This window comes from Phyllobates terribilis, unplaced genomic scaffold (assembly GCF_046119375.1).
Source record: "Phyllobates terribilis strain yellow unplaced genomic scaffold, ASM4611937v1 Scaffold_2__4_contigs__length_985480577, whole genome shotgun sequence".
In the NCBI taxonomy this organism is placed as follows: domain Eukaryota; kingdom Metazoa; phylum Chordata; class Amphibia; order Anura; family Dendrobatidae; genus Phyllobates; species Phyllobates terribilis.
This window is the reverse complement of record NW_027362762.1, coordinates 752,543,548-752,559,924: the sequence shown is the minus strand read 5'-3', so window position 1 is coordinate 752,559,924 and position 16,377 is coordinate 752,543,548. Positions and strand designations below refer to the sequence as shown.

At 41.8% G+C, this 16,377-nt stretch overlaps 1 protein-coding gene across 1 annotated transcript in view; it reads right to left on the bottom strand.

Annotated features, from left to right (window-relative positions):
• Nucleotides 1–16,377, bottom strand: part of LOC141228177 (uncharacterized) — a 781,624-nt gene that overhangs the window by 295,260 nt on the left and 469,987 nt on the right. Inside the window, exon 7 of the mRNA XM_073667298.1 lies at nucleotides 5,380–5,469. Within this exon, the coding sequence (XP_073523399.1) occupies nucleotides 5,380–5,469 (90 nt within the window). The remainder of the gene's footprint in view (nucleotides 1–5,379; nucleotides 5,470–16,377) is intronic.

The window sequence follows — 16,377 nt, the reverse complement described above, 5'->3', positions numbered from 1 at the left end:
CAGGAACCGCCGGAGCGGTGAGCAAGGCAGAGCAGGCAGGAACCGCCGGAGCAGTGAGCAAGACAGAGCAGGCAGGAACCGCTGGAGCGGTGAGCAAGGCAGAGCAGGCAGGAACCGCCGGAGCGGTGAGCAAGGCAGAGCAGGCAGGAACCGCTGGAGCGGTGAGCAAGGCAGATCAGGCAGGCACCACCGGAGCGGTGAGCAAAGGCAGAGCAGAGAGGAACCGCCGGAGCGGTGAGCAAGGCAGAGCGGGCTGGAACCGCCGGAGCAGTGAGCAAGGCAGAGAGGACAGGGCTCTGTTCACACTGAACAGACTGGAAGGGAAAAGCAGAACCAGATACAATCAAGGTACTTGCAATGAAGTAGCGAGTGGACTCTAAACTCACAAACGGAAGTACAGCGACAATGAGTAGGAGTTAGGTGCAGGTTCAGACTCTGCAGAAAAAGGGAAGGTTAGGACATAGAGAAAAACAGATAAAAGGCTAGGAGAGTGTTGAGACAGGAACTGAGTGTTGAGACAGGAACTGACACTGCAGCGAGATACAGGAGCGAGTCTGGGTATGCGGCCCCCAGAATGGCGGACAAACAGGCTAGAAGACACAGATAACAGGTCTGGGTATGCGGCCCCCAGAAGGCTGGACGAATAGGCTAGGAGTGTGTTCAGACAGGCCTGGGAATACAGCCTCCAGGAAGGCGGACAGGCAGGAAAAACAGAACAGGACCTGGCACATCAGAGGCAAGAAGCCCTCTGAGGATAAGAGTTGCTCAGGCACCAGCTTCAAGGTGGAGCTGGTTTAAATATCCAGTGACAGACAGCAATAGGCTGAGGATGCATTAGGGGTGTGCCCACAGCAGCTACAAAAAACAGGAAGTAACCGGGCCGCCGCCCTAAGCAGTCAGAACAGAGACAAACAGACAGCATGAATAGAAGCCAGGCTAGCAGACTGGACTGAAGATCAAGTTTGCGATCTTGCATAGTGAGAGATGGTGCACCATGCAAGCCCGCCACCAGGTATGTTACAAGGGGGAGTGAAAACTGGGCAGTTGCCCAGGTCTCCACTCTCTCAGGGGCCCCCAGTGTTTCTATTTCGAGGTTAAGACTGCCTAAGGACTTTTGATGACATTATTATGATCATGTGACCATGATGTCACCAAAGGTCTTTCAACTGCAGTGGTCTAGAGGAACTGAAGAGGAGATGGGCTGGTATGTACTGTATGTGCAGTGTGTGTGTGTGTGTGTGTGCGTATACACACATGTGGATGTGCAGTGTGTGTGTACAGTGGCATGCAAAAGTTTAGTCACCGCTGGAATGCGGGATCACACATTGCCACAATTCTCCAGTCTGCAGTCAAACAGATTGACTGCAGACTCTTAGACTTGGACAAATCATTTTAAGAATGGCTATATCAATATGTCTGATTGCACAGTAGGTGCAGACACACAGATCTGCTGCTTGAATAGTGCCCATACACTCATATCAGTCGGCACACACAGCTCCGCTGCATACATACACACAGAACTGCTCCACACAGTGCAGCACACATATGTACAGTGGTGGCCAAAAGTATTGGCACCCCTGCAATTCTGTCAGATAATACTCAGTTTCTTCCTGAAAATGATTGAAATCATAAATTCTTTGGTATTATTATCTTCATTTAATTTGTCTTCAATGAAAAAACACAAAAAGAATTGTCCTCAAGCCAAATTGGATATAATTCCACACCAAACCTAAAAAAGGGGGTGGACAAAAGTATTGGCACTGTTTGAAAAATCATGTGATGCTTCTCTAATTTGTGTAATTAACAGCACCTGTAACTTACCTGTGACACCTAACAGGTGTTGGCAATAACTAAATCACACTTGCAGCCAGTTAACATGGATTAAAGTTGACTCAATCTCTGTCCTGTGTCCTTGAGTGTACCACATTGAGCATGGAGAAAAGAAAGAAGACCAAAGAACTGTCTGAGGACTTGAGAAACCAAATTGTGAGGAAGCATGAGCAACCTCAAGGCTACAAGTCCATCTCCAAAGACCTGAATGTTCCTGTGTCTTCCGTGCGCTGTGTCATCAAGAAGTTTAAAGCCCATGGCACTGTGGCTAACCTCCCTAGATGTGGACAGAAAAGAAAAATTGACGAGAGATTTTAACGCAAGATTATGCGGATGGTGGATAAAGACCCTCGACTAACATCCAAACAAGTTCAAGCTGCCCTGCAGTCCGAGGGTACAACAGTGTCAACCCCTACTATCCGTCGGCGTCTGAATGAAAAGGGACTGTATGGTAGGATACCCAGGAAGACCCCACTTCTTACCCCGAGACATAAAAAAGCCAGGCTGGAGTTTGTCAAAACTTACCTGAGAAAGCCTAAAACGTTTTGGAAGAATGTTCTCTGGTCAGATGAGACAAAAGTAGAGCTTTTTGGGAAAAAGCATCAACATAGAGCGTACAGGAAAAAAAAAAGAGGCATTCAAAGAAAAGAACACGGTCCCTACAGTCAATCATGGCGGAGGTTCCCTGATGTTTTGGGGTTGCTTTGCTGCCTCTGGCACTGGACTGCTTGACCGTGTGCATGGCATTATGAAGTCTGAAGACTACCAACAAATTTTGCAGCATAATGTAGGGCCCAGTGTGAGAAAGCTGGGTCTCCCTCAGAGGTCATGGGTCTTCCAGCAGGACAATGACCCAAAACACACTTCCAAAAGCACTATAAAATGGTTTGAGAGAAGGCTCTGGAGACTTCTTAGGTGGCCAGCAATGAGTCCAGGCCTGAATCCCATAGAACACCTGTGGAGAGATCTCAAAATGGCAGTTTGGAGAAGGCACCCTTCAAATATCAGGGACCTGGAGCAGTTTGTCAAAGAAGAATGGTCTACAATTCCAGCAGAGCATTGTAAGAAACTCATTGATGGTTACCGGAAGCAGTTGTTCGCTGTTATTTTGGCTAAAGGTTGTGCAACCAAGTATTAGGCTGAGGGTGCCAATACTTTTGTCTGGCCCATTTTTGGAGTTTTGTGTGAAATGATCCATGATTTAATTTTTGCTTCATTCTCTTTTGTGTTTTTTTCCTTGCAAGCAAATGAAATGAAGATAATAATACCAAAGAATTTGTGATTGCAATCATTTTCAGGAAGAAACTGAGTATTATCTGACAGAATTGCAGGGGTGCCAATACTTTTGGCCACCACTGTGAGAGTAATGGACTGTTCTGCTGCGTTCCTACCCCTGAAGACAACCATCACATAATGTGTACAGTGTTATGTGGTTTCATATGTAATATTAATAAGGATGTGCATCTTTCATATTGTATGATGGTAATGTACAATGTATACATTTGGAATGTAAAGTGTTAATGTATAATGTGTGTGGAAAGAAAAAAAAAAGGTGGAAAAACCATGCTACTGGTAGTTGACATTAAATCCATGTCCACACAGGAATAATAAGTGTTTCTTTATTTCATCTACGCGTTTCGAAGTACCATACTTCTTTCTCAGGACAAAAAAACATATGGAAAGTGACAGGACGCAGCCAGCCTTATAGCCATACTAGTGAACTTACAAATAAATTGTTGCGTCAAAGGAAGGACACATGATATGCCAAAGTTCATCTTGGGCAGTTTATATTTTCACATCATGTTATATTTATTTTAAGATGAAACAAACCATCACAGCATTTTATTATATTTTTATTTCTTCAAATTTTATTGCATTCATAATCAATATTTAATGACATTTTTTAAACCTTTTATTACTATAATTTTGTCCTATAATCAATATGCAATGACATTTTTTAAAACCTTTTATTACCATAATTTCTTCTTAAAGGGAATTTGTCACCCCCAGGGAGATATCAGACCTCTACTTTGGGCATACAAGTTATAGAAAAGTAAATCTATACATACCTGTATGGTCCGTAGTAGAGGTTTGATGGCAGAGAAATGTGTTTTTATCAACTCGGTTTTGCACAGAAATCCAAGCCTATCTTCTTAGTAATCCCGGAAATACCCGTCTATATGCTTATTTAACATAATCCCCCCCATCCCCTGCATGTCACAGGGCTTTGTGACGTGCACTGTTCTCCCTCACTTCCCGGGCATGCGCAAAGCCCGCTCACATAGAGCGCGCTTTGTTTCCTCCCGGCTCCGTCTGTGCACTGCGCCGCAGGATTCTATTGCGCAGGCACCGGGAAATGACAGGACTTCCCGGCACAGGCGCAATACAACCCTGCGGCGCAGTGCACAGACAGACGGAGCCGGGAGGAAACAAAGTGGGCTCTATGTGAACGGCGCTTTGCGCATGCCCGGGAAGTGAGGGAGAATGATAAATAAGCATATAGGCGGGGAATTCAGAGATTACTAAGACGATAGGTGGGGATTTCTTGGCGTCTGGGGGACGCCAAGCCTGTGCAAAGCAGAGTTGATAAAAACACATTTGTCTGCAATCAAACCTCTACTGTGGACCATACAGGTAAGTATAGATTTACTTTTCTATAACCTGTATGCCCATAGTAGAGGTCTGATATCTCCCAGGGGGTAACAGATTCCCTTTAAATTATTTACAATGTTAAACTGCCCAAGATAAAATAAAAAACTGCTTATTATTCCAGTGTGGACCTGGTTTTACAGTATTGCGGATTTTCAACCTTTTTTTCTTTTCCATATAATTCAATTTGGTCTTTGGACCCATGGACCTACTGCAGCTGGTATTACATGCATTCTCAAATGTTGTGTGGTCACAACATAACCTTTATCTGTTTTAACAAATTTTAACCGGATAAAACCCTATTGTGCTTTCCTCTCTTCCTTAGTATTTTAATGTATAATGTGAGTAGTACATAGTACAGGGTAAGCACAGGGTTAAACCTGAGATAACTATATGAACAATACTACACTAAGTGACTTAGCAACGGCATAGGATATAAGGTAAGGCCAATAGGTTTAGTCTATAGGATAAGATATAGTTAATGGATAGAACTAGCCCAGTGGGTGGGGACTAGTGTTAATAAAGAGTGGGCACCAGAGCATAACCGGAGAGCAGCTCGGTCATGACTACCGGCTCTTGGCTACTTTACACATACACTCTCAACCACTGCTACACATAAACAGTTCTGCAGCATACATACACACCTCCGAAGACATCCTACATCAATTTTGTACAGTTACACCATCCTCCTAGTGATCAGAAGCAGGGCAGCAGGATTGTTTTTTCTGCTGGTGTTCCGTGTTCTCTTGCAGTCTCAGACCCCATAGCATCCGCTATGGCTGCTTCTGCCCCTTAGAACTTTGTGACATTCAGTTTATCTTTTGAAACATATCTCAATTGCTTTTGTACCATAGAAAATAAAGGTGCAATAAGCAAAAATAAAGAGAGACAAAAACTTACCACCATGCACCAGCGGGGCCGTACAGATCCCCAAAGAGCGGGAGACAAGACAGAATAAATGGCACTCCCCAGGCAGTAAAATGGTATGCCCTATAAAATATAAGAAAGGTACTGAAAAAGTGATGCAGGGATAATGTAGTGTAAATTATATTTGGTATCAGCAAAAAAGTGTCTGTTATCAATCTATCTATCTATTACACATTTTAAGCTGGCCATACATGAGATAACTGCACAATGAATGAAAGCTTGATGGACACTTATCGCGCCTGACTTCACTATACACATGATCACTCAACTCAGCAGAGTTGTTGTGTTTTCAAAATGGAAAAAAGCTGAAAGACATTTCTGGCAGCAGCTTTTCTCCCCTAAAAATAAAAGTATTGTACATTAACATACTGTACCATCATGAGGCTCCATCATTCTATCCCCCAACACCTTCTGTCAGGGGAGAGTTTGGAGGCCCCCATACACATCAGATGGTCAGCTGATCCTGCCGAAATTAGGTGGCTTCTTCAGACAACTTTCATTTAACATTTGCTTTCTCTTTTGAAGTGGATGACTTGGCTCTCTCTAAAATAATATCATAACTTCCTAAGATTTCAGTAGACTGGTTACAATCATACACTGCTCAAAAAATTAAAGGGAACACTCAAATAACACATCCTAGATCTGAATGAATGAAATATTCTCATTGAATACTTTGTTCTGTACAAAGTTGAATGTGCTAACAACAAAATCACACAAAATCATCAATGGAAATCAAATTTATTAACCAATGGAGGCCTGGATTTGGAGTCACACCCAAAATTAAAGTGGAAAAACACACTACAGGCTGATCCAACTTTGATGTAATGTCCTTAAAACAAGTCAAAATGAGGCTCAGTATTGTGTGTGGCCTCCACGTGCTTGTATGACCTCCCTACAAAGCCTGGGCATGCTCCTGATGAGGTTGTGGATGGTCTCCTGTGGGATCTCCTCCCAGACCTGGACTAAAGCATCCGCCAACTCCTGGACAGTCTGTGGTACAACGTGGCGTTGGTGAATGGAGCGAGACATGATGTCCCAGATGTGCTCAATCGGATTCAGGTCTGGGGAACGGGCGGGTCAGTCCATAGCTTCAATGCCTTCATCTTGCCGGAACTGCTGACACACTCCAGCCACATGAGGTCTGGCATTGTCCTGCATTAGGAGGAACCCAGGGCTAACCGCACCAGCATATGGTCTCACAAAGGGTCTGAGGATCTCATCTCGGTACCTAATGGCAGTCACACTACCCCTGGCGAGCACATGGAGGGCTGTGCGGCCCTCCAAAAAAATGCCACCCCACACCATTACTGACCCACTGCCAAATCGGTCATGCTGAAGGATGTTGCAGGCAGCAGATCGCTCTCCACCGTGCCAGTGGCGACTTTGCCAATCCTGTTGTTCTGTGGCAAATGCCAAGCGTCCTGCACGGTGTTGGGTTGTGAGCACAACCCCCATCTGTGGACGTCGGGCCCTCATACCACCCTCATGGAGTCGGTTTCTAACCATTTGTGCAGACACATGCACATTTGTGGCCTGCTGGAGGTCATTTTGCAGGGCTCTGGCAGTGCTCCTCTTGTTCCTCCTTTCACAAAGGCGGAGATAGCGGTCCTGCTGCTGGGTTGTTGCCCTCCTACGGCCCCCTCCACATCTCTTGGTGTACTGACCTGTCTATTGGTATCGCCTCCAACCTCTGGACACTGTGCTGACAGACACAGCAAACCTTCTTGCCACAGCTCGCATTGATGTGCCATCCTGGATGAGCAGCACTACTTGAGCAACTTCTGTGGGTTGTAGAGTCCGTCTCATGCTACCACGAGTGTGAAAACACAACCAACATTCAAAAGTGACCAAAACATCAGCCAGAAAGCAATGGTACTGAGATGTGGTCTGTGGTCCCCACCTGCAGAACCACTCCTTTATTGAGGGTGTCTTGATAATTGCCCATAATTTCCATCTATTTTCTATTCCATTTTCACAACAGCATGTGAAATTGATTGTCAATCAGTGTTGCTTCCTAAGTGGACAGTTTGATTTCACAGAAGTTTGATTTACTTCGAGTTATATTCTGTTGTTTAAGTGTTCCCTTTATTTTTTTGAGCAGTGCATATGACCACCTTGCTGATCTGTTGCTCATATAGGGAATAAGGTGGAGCCCTCTTTCTTTGGGTAGGATCGGAGCTCTCACCAACCTTAATTTAGCCCTGCATGAATACGAAATTACATTAATAGATCATTTAAAGAGCATGCAGACCTTTCCAACCATAAAAGAAACTTTGCGAATGGTGCTGAAAAATAGATCGTATCTTCATGATTGCAGACTGCAAGAGTAAGAGCTGTATTCACAAAACCAAAGGTTTGCATAAAAGTTGTTGACAGTATAATGTTTTCAAAACTATTGGTAATGTTACTTTATTATCTTTAAATGTATCCTATATACAGGTGCATCTCACTAAATTAGAATATCATCAAAAAGTAAATTTATTTCAGTTCTTTAATACAAAAAGTGAAACTCATATATTATATAGAGTCATTACAAACAGAGTGATCTATTTCAACTGTTTATTTCTGTTAATGTTGATGATTATGGCTTACAGCAAATGAAAACACAAAATTCATTATCTCAGTAAATTAGAATACTTTATAATAACAGCTTGAGAAATGTTTTTAAAATCTGAAATGTTGGCCTACTGAAATATATGTTCAGTAAATGCACTCAATACTTGGTCGGGGCTCCTTTTGCATCAATTACTGCATCAATGCGGCGTGGCATGGAGGCGATCAGCCTGTGGCACTGCTGAGGTGCTATGGAAGCCCAGGTTGCTTTGATAGCAGCCTTCAGCTCGTCTGCATTGTTGGGTCTGGTGTCTCTCATCTTCCTCTTGACAATACCCCATAAATTCTCTATGGGGTTAAGATCAGGCGAGTTTGCTGGCCAATCAAGCACAGTGATACTGTTGTTTTTAAACCAGGTATTGGTACTTTTGACAGTGTGGACAGGTGCCAAGTCCTGCTGGAGAATGAAATTTCCATCTCCAAAAAGCTTTTCGGCAGAGGGAAACATGAAGTGCTCTAAAATTTCCTGGTAGACGACTGCGATGACTTTGGTCTTGATAAAACACAGTGGACCTACACCAGCAGATGACATGGCTCCCCAAACCATCACTGATTGTGGAAACTTCACACTAGACCTCAAGCAGCTTGGATTGTGTGCCTCTCCACTCTTCCTCCAGACTCTGGGACCTTGATTTCCAAATGAAAATTGGAACTCTGGGACCTTGTGGAGTGTGTCAATGACTGCCTTCTTGAGATCTGTCAAGTCAGCAGTCTTCCCCGTGATTGTGGAGCCTACTGAAACAGACTAAGGGACCTTTTTAAATGTTTAGGAAGCCTTTGCAGGTGTTTTTTGTTAATTATTTTAATTTACTGAGATAATGGCTTTTATGTTTTCATTGGCTGTAAGCCATAATCATCAACATTAACAGAAATAAACACTTGAAATAGATCACTCTGTTTGTAATGACTCTATATAATATGAGTTTCACTTTTTGTATTGAAGAACTGAAATAAATTAACTTTTTGATGATATTCTAATTTAGTGAGATGCACCTGTATATGCATGTGTACACCAGTAGAGTATTGTACAATGCCTTGAAAAATAATTCATACCCGTGAACTTTTCCACATTTTTTTCACGCTACATCTACAATCTTAATTGTATTTTATCGGGATTTTGTGTTATATACTAACAGAAAGTACCAAATATTTGTGAAGTGTAATGGAAATGATACATGTTTTCAGGTATGTCTCTACCAGCATTGCACATCTAGAGGCTAAAATTTTTGTCCATTCTTCTTTGCAAACTAGCTCTGGGTCAGTGAGATTGGATGGAGAGTGTCTGAGAACAGCAATTTTCAAGTCTTGCCACAGATTCTGTTGGATTTAGGTCTGGACTGTAAATGGGCCATTCACACATATTAATATTCTTTGATCTAAACCATCACATTGTAGCTCTGGCAGTGTGTTTAGGGTCATTGTCCATTGGAATGTAAACCTACATCTCAGTCTCAAGTCTTTTGCAGTCTCTAATAGGCTTTCCTCCATGATTTCCCTGTATTTAGCTGCATCCATCTTCATATCAACTCTGACCAGCTTCCCTGTCCCTGCTGAAGAAAAGCATTCCCACAGCATGATGCTGTAACCACATTTGATGGTGTGGACAGTGTTTTCAGGGTGATGAGTGTTCGTTCTTTCGTTTTCCGCCACATATGGAGTTTTGTATTTAGACAAAAAAGTTTAGTCTTATCTGAGCAGAGCACTTTATTCCACATGCTAGCTGTGTCCCCAACATTGCAGCCAAAAGACTTGCAGCAGTAATTGCAGGGAAAGATGGTCTAACAAAGTATTGACTTGGGGAAGGTGAATACAAATGCACGTCACAATTTTTAGATTTATTTTTTGAAAATCATTTGTCATTTATTTTACACTTTAAAAATACGTGATACTTTGTGTTGGTATATCACATAAAATCCCAAGAAAACAAATTTAAGTTTCTGGGTGTAATGTAAAAAAATGTGGAAAAGTTCACAGGTTATGAATACTTTTTATGGCACTGCATATAAAAAGGATGTACAGCCAGCCTTGTTACGACTACATAATTCACCATGCTTGGCTATATAAAACACTCTGCTTATATTTTTTTTGTTCAAGTCTTAATACATAATCAATTCAATTTCAACATCATAGACCCAAAACAAGGTGGAAGATTTGTACTCAAAAGAACTGAAAAAGTGATTCCTCAAAGACATTTTTTAGAAACATTAGTAAAATATATGTAATAATAGTGCATTAAAACTTTGGTTTTACATGCAATATTTTGGAGAACTCAAAAGATCTTACTTTAAATCATCTTTTTTTACATTTTTGCAGGTTGACAGAGACACATATTTACCCAGGAGTTTAAAAGCGCACCTGTCATTTCAGTAACTTTTCAGAATAAGCTGAGGTGTGTGTGTAAATGATGACTAACACAATTTCTGTCTAAAACATAACTTGTATCCTGCAGGTTGTTTTTTTTGTTGCTTTTTTTTTGGGGGGGCTTTATCTCTAGGTTTTACTTATCTTTGACCTAGGGGTGAAGACCAGCTGCTAAAATGTCTCCTATATACAGAGGGGTTCTTGCTGTCCTGTGTGTATGTAGCACATGTTAGGTAACAGCAGCAGTAGGTAGGATCTTATACATAAGAACTGAGCAGTGCAGCTGTGAATTCAGCATAGGGGTGATATAAAACAGTAACTATGAAACCGTAGCCTAGGTCAGTCTGTGACTGTGTCTATCTTTCTTAATCTTCTCTGCACTCCTCCTCTTCCTCTCTTCATACAGTTCAATAGTCAGTTATAGTATGATCCCCTATAGAGCTGGCAATCCATTTTGTCAGACCAAGATGAATTTTTGCAGCTTATCAGTGTGAAGGATTAGTTACTGTATATGAGTCAGGGAAGGAGGAAAAAGGGTTCTAAAGTGTAGAAATAAGCACATTTCTCTGCTAAGGGCTTGAGATCGGAGTTCAGGAATCCCTGAGAAAAGGGCTATGCAGCTCCATCTTGAATGGAGCAAAGGTGCATATTTTCATCCTCCACTCCATGCATTGTAAATAGGACTGCTCAGTACAGCGCTTGGCCATTTCCAGCAGTCTCACAGATAATGAATGGAGAGGTGGTCAAGCATGTGTACCTCTGCTCCGTTCAAGATTGAGTTGCAGAGCCTTGTTCTTGGGGTTCCAGAGCCCAATCTTGGGATTGTTGGAAGTCTGAGCAGTCAGACACTCAAGGCCCCGTCACACTTAGCGACGCTGCAACGATCCCGACAATGATACGACCTGTCAGGGATCGTTGCTGCGTCGCTATGTGGTCGCTGGTGAGCTGTCAAACAGGCAGGCTCACCAACGATCAAGGGAGCAGCGACATTGTGGAAAGAATTTTTCCACGATGTCCTGCTCCTGGTTACGAGCCTGCTGAAGCAGGAGCAGGCTGGTAACCATGGTAAACATCGAGTTACTAGGGGCACACGCGCACCTAGTAACCCGTTGTTTATCATGGTTACGAGCCTGCTAAACTGAGCGGTAACCTCCCGCTCACTGTAGCAGAGTGGTAACCATGATAAAGAACGAGTTACTAGGTGCGCTTGTGCCCCTAGTAACTCGATGTTTACCATGGTTACCAGCCTGATCGCTGCTCCCGCTGGTCACACACAGCGATGTGTGCTGACCAGCGGGAGGGCAACGACCAAAAAATGGTCCAGGACACTTTGCAGCGATCAGCGACCTCACAGCAGGGGCCTGATCGTTGCAAAGTGTCACACATAGCGACATCGCTGGTGAGGTCGCTGTTACGTCACCAAAACCGTGACACAGCAGCGATCTCGCTATGTGAGACGGGGGCTTCAGAGATGAACAAGTCATCTCCTATCCAAAAAATATTTAATTTGTTATTTTGGGAATAACCCTTAAATCTTTGCAGAGGGTGCCAAATAAGATGTCTACTGTGAGCGCAGAAGTCTGTATTTATAATTTGCACCCCAAACACACTCTCCAGCCACTAATTGACAGCTTTCTCATGGTGGGAGAGGGAAGCAGCAGCTCATGAATACATCAGATCAGATTTAAATCTAAGATGAGATTGATCTAAAATACTCAACATTCATGCCATGTAACCCAAAAAATAAAAATCTGCACTGCAAATGTAGTAATTAGCAACAGAAACATTTTTGGAGAGACCTTGAAGCACATTCTACAAACCTAAACAATATGAAATAAAACTTTAACATTAACTAAAACTAAAAAGAAATATTTCATATGCCTTTTTGGCAAGGGTATGGGATTTATAGAAAATAAAGAAAAAAGAAGAAACAAAAATCGAATGAAAGCTACAGAACAGAATTGATAGTCTTTTGGGTTATTTGAAGGTTAATAAAATCAATTTAGCAAAATTTAGTCATAAAATAGTGACATTTGAAATGTCAGCCTGAATGCCCTTTGCTACTAAGAAATGTATGTTCATTTATGGTCAATAAGCAGAAAATAAAGTGATAAAGGAAAAAAGTGTATTCAGAAATACCACACTACGTTACTTTCTAATAAACCATTGGAAAAGACATGTGAAATAAAATTTTGGTATAGTTCAGTGAGCTGGAATTGCAATGATTTCCCAAAATGAAGGAGCCAGACTTCACTGGAAAGAAAGCACCTATTCCACTTATCTGTTAGTATTCTCTTGATAACTTAAGGAGCGGCTGTCAGGTCGGATAACGCTATAAACCTGCAGTTGTAGGGTTAATCTGTAGGTTAACAGAGTTAGGAAAGTGGCCAGCAATTGTACTGAAAGTGCAGCACCTGGGAGAAAATGAACTTTATTTTTCCCAGGAGGCACTAGCTTTTAGTGCCCACACAGCTACAGTCACATAATGGTTAGTGGCGGCAGTAAGCACACTCTGGCACTTTGACTGATAGGCGGCTCTGCAATGATGCACTGTAAAGCCGCCTGTCAGTCAAAATGCCGGGTCGTGCTTACAGCTGGTGACTGTACCCGCATCTGCATACCTACATGACTTGAAGCCGGTGGCACCTGGGAGGAAAAAAGTTAATTTTCAAACCAGTGCTGCATTTTTAGTATGGCAGCCAGGCACTTTCCTAATGCTATTAACCCCTTTACAACCCAAGGTGGTTTGCACGTTAATGACCAGGCCAATTTTTACAATTCTGACCACTGTCACTTTATGAGGTTATTACTCTGGAACGCTTCAACAGATTTCCCTGATTCTGAGAATGTTTTTTTGTGACATATTGTACTTCATGATTGTGGTAAAATTTCTTCTATATCACATTTATTTGTGAAAAAAACTGAAATTTGGTGAAAATTTTGAAATTTTCAAAATTTAAATTTTTATGGCCTTAAATCATAGAGATATGTCACACAAAATAGTTAATAAATAACATTTCCCACATGTCTACTTTACATCAGCACAATTTTGGAACCAAAATTTTTTTTTTATTAGGGAGCTATAACGGTTAAAAGTTGACCAGCGATTTCTCATTTTTCCAACAAAATTTACAAAACCATTTTTTTAGGGACCACATCACATTTGAAGTCACTTTGAGGGGTCTTTATGACAGAAAATACCCAAAAGTGACACCATTCTAAAAACTGCACCCCTCAAGGTGCTCAAAACCACATTCAAGAACTTTATTAACCCTTCAAGTGCTTCACAGGAATTTTTGGAATGAGGAAGAAAAAAATGAACATTTAACTTTTTTCACAAAAATGTTACTTTAGACCCAATTTTTTTTTTCGCAGGGGTAACAGGAAAAAATAGACCCCAAAATTTGTTGTGCAATTTTCCCTGGGTACGCAGATACCCCATATGTGGGGAAAAACCACTGTTTGGGAGCATGGCAGGGTTCGGAAGGGAAGGAGCGCCGTTTGACTTTTTGATTGTAAAATTTGCTTGAATAATTAGCGGACGCCATGTTGCATTTGAGGAGCCCCTGATGTGCCTAAACAGTGGAAACCCCCCACAAGTGACACCATTTTGGAAACTAGACCCCTCAGGGAACTTATCTAGATGTGTGGTGAGCACCTTGAACCCCCAGATGCTTCACAGAAGTTTATAACAATGAGCCGTAAAAATAAAATTTTCACATTTTTCCCACAAAAATGTTTTTCAGCCCCCACTTTTGCATTTTAATAAGGGTAACAGGAGAAATTGCACCATGAAGATTGTTGTGCAATTTTCCCTGAGTAAGCAGATACCCCATATGTGGGGGAAAACCACTGCTTGGGCACACAGCAGGGTTCGGAAGGGAAGGAGCGCCATTTGACTTTTTGATTGTAAAATTTGCTTGAATAATTAGCGGACGCCATGTTGCGTTTGGAGAGCCCCTGATGTGCCTAAACAGTGGAAACCCCCCACAAGTGACACCATTTTGGAAACTAGACCCCTCAGGGAACTTATCTAGATGTGTGGTGAGCACCCTGAACCCCCAAGTCCTTCACAGAAGTTTATAACATGGAGTCGTGGAAATAAAAAAATCAAACTTTTTCCACAAAAATGATGTTTTAGCCCCAATTTTTTTATTTTCACAAGGGTAAGAGGAGAAAATGGACCCCAAAAACTTTTGTGCAATTTCTGCTGTGTACGCCAATACCCCATATGTGGGGAAAATACAGTGTTTGGGTGAAGGGCAGAGTTCTGAAGGGAAGGAGAACTGTGTGACTTTTTGAACGCAAAATTGGCTGGAATCGAGAGCGGACGCCATGTCGCGTTTGGAGAGCCCCTGATGTGCCTAAATAGTGGAAACCCCTCACAAGTGACCTCATTTTGGAAACTACACCCCTCAAGGATTTTATCAAGGGGTATTGTGAACATTTTGAACTCAGAGGTACGACACAGAATTTGATAACATTAGGTCATCATATTGAATAAGTTGTCATTAGTCTTGAGCGCAAGTGCTCGCTACTTGAGTTTGCATCGGGTACTCAGGTATGCACAATGTATCACAGGTGCTCGAGTGACATGCTCGAGTCCCCGCCCGCATGTTTCACGGTTATTAGACACCCAAAAAAAACATGCGGCGATCGCTCGTGCATGGCAGGCAATCGCCGCAAGGTTTTTTTGGCCGCGAAGCATATGGGGCAGAGACTCGAGCACCCGCGATACTCAATGCATACCCGAGCACCCGATGCAAACTCAAGTAGCGAGCACTTGCGCTCAACACTAGTTGCCATATCGTCATCTTTTTTTTTTTTTACTTTTGAAGAAAATCCCAACCCTAACTCTAGCCCAACCCTAACCCAACCCTAACCCTAGCACAACCCTAACCCCAACCCCAACCCTAACCCTAGCACAACCCTAACCCTAACCCAAGAGTTTATTTTTTACGCCGTACCTTGTGCGGTATAAAGGATTAGACGACTTTATTCTTTGGGTCGGTGCGACTACAGAGATACCAGAATCATATTGGGTTTTTATGATTAACAGCTGTCACACACTAAAAGATGCATTTTTTGTAAAATCTAGTTTTTGCATCGCCATATTTTGAGAGCTATAATTTTTCCATATTTTGGCCGACAGAGTCATGCGACGGCTTGTTTTTTGTGGGATGAGTTGACGTTTTTATTGGTACCATTTTCAGGCATGTGACATTTTTTGATCGCTTTCTATTCCGATTTTTGGGAGGCAGAATAAACAAAGAGCAACAATTCAGGTATTGTTTTTTTCACATTTTTTTTATTCTGTTCTGCGTGTGGTAAAATTGATAACGTAGCTTTATTCTTCGGGTCAGTACATTTACAGCGGTACCACATTTATATCGTTTTTCTATGTTTTGGCACTTTTACATAATAAAAGCAATTTTATAGAAAAAAATATTTTTTTGCATCGCTTTATTCTGAGAGCTATAACTTTTTTATTTTTCGACTGATGGAGCTGTATGGTGTCTTGTTTTATGCGGGACGAGATGACGTTTTCAGTGGTACCATTTTTATTTAGATTCATCTTTTTGATCGCGTGTTATTCCATTTTTTGTTTGGCGGTATGATAAAGCATTGTTTTTTGCTTCGTTTTTTATTTTTTATTTTTACCGCGTTCACTGAAGTGTTAACTAGTGGGACAATTTTAGGTTGTTCCGGACGCGGCGATGCCAAATATGTGTACTTTTATTGTTTGTTGTTTTTTTCATAATAATATTTATTGATGGGTACATTATATTTTTATTTTTGCTGGATCATTTTTTACATTTTTTTTTTTTATATTTTTACAATTTTTTTTTTTTTTTTTTCACTTTCTGACATTTTTTTTACTTTTTTACTTTGTCCCACTATGGGGCTTTCACTTTTTTTATTCTGATCGCCTGTATAGCACAGGAATGCAGCACCATCCCTGTGCTATACAGGCTGTCAGCGCTGCACAGGGAGAAG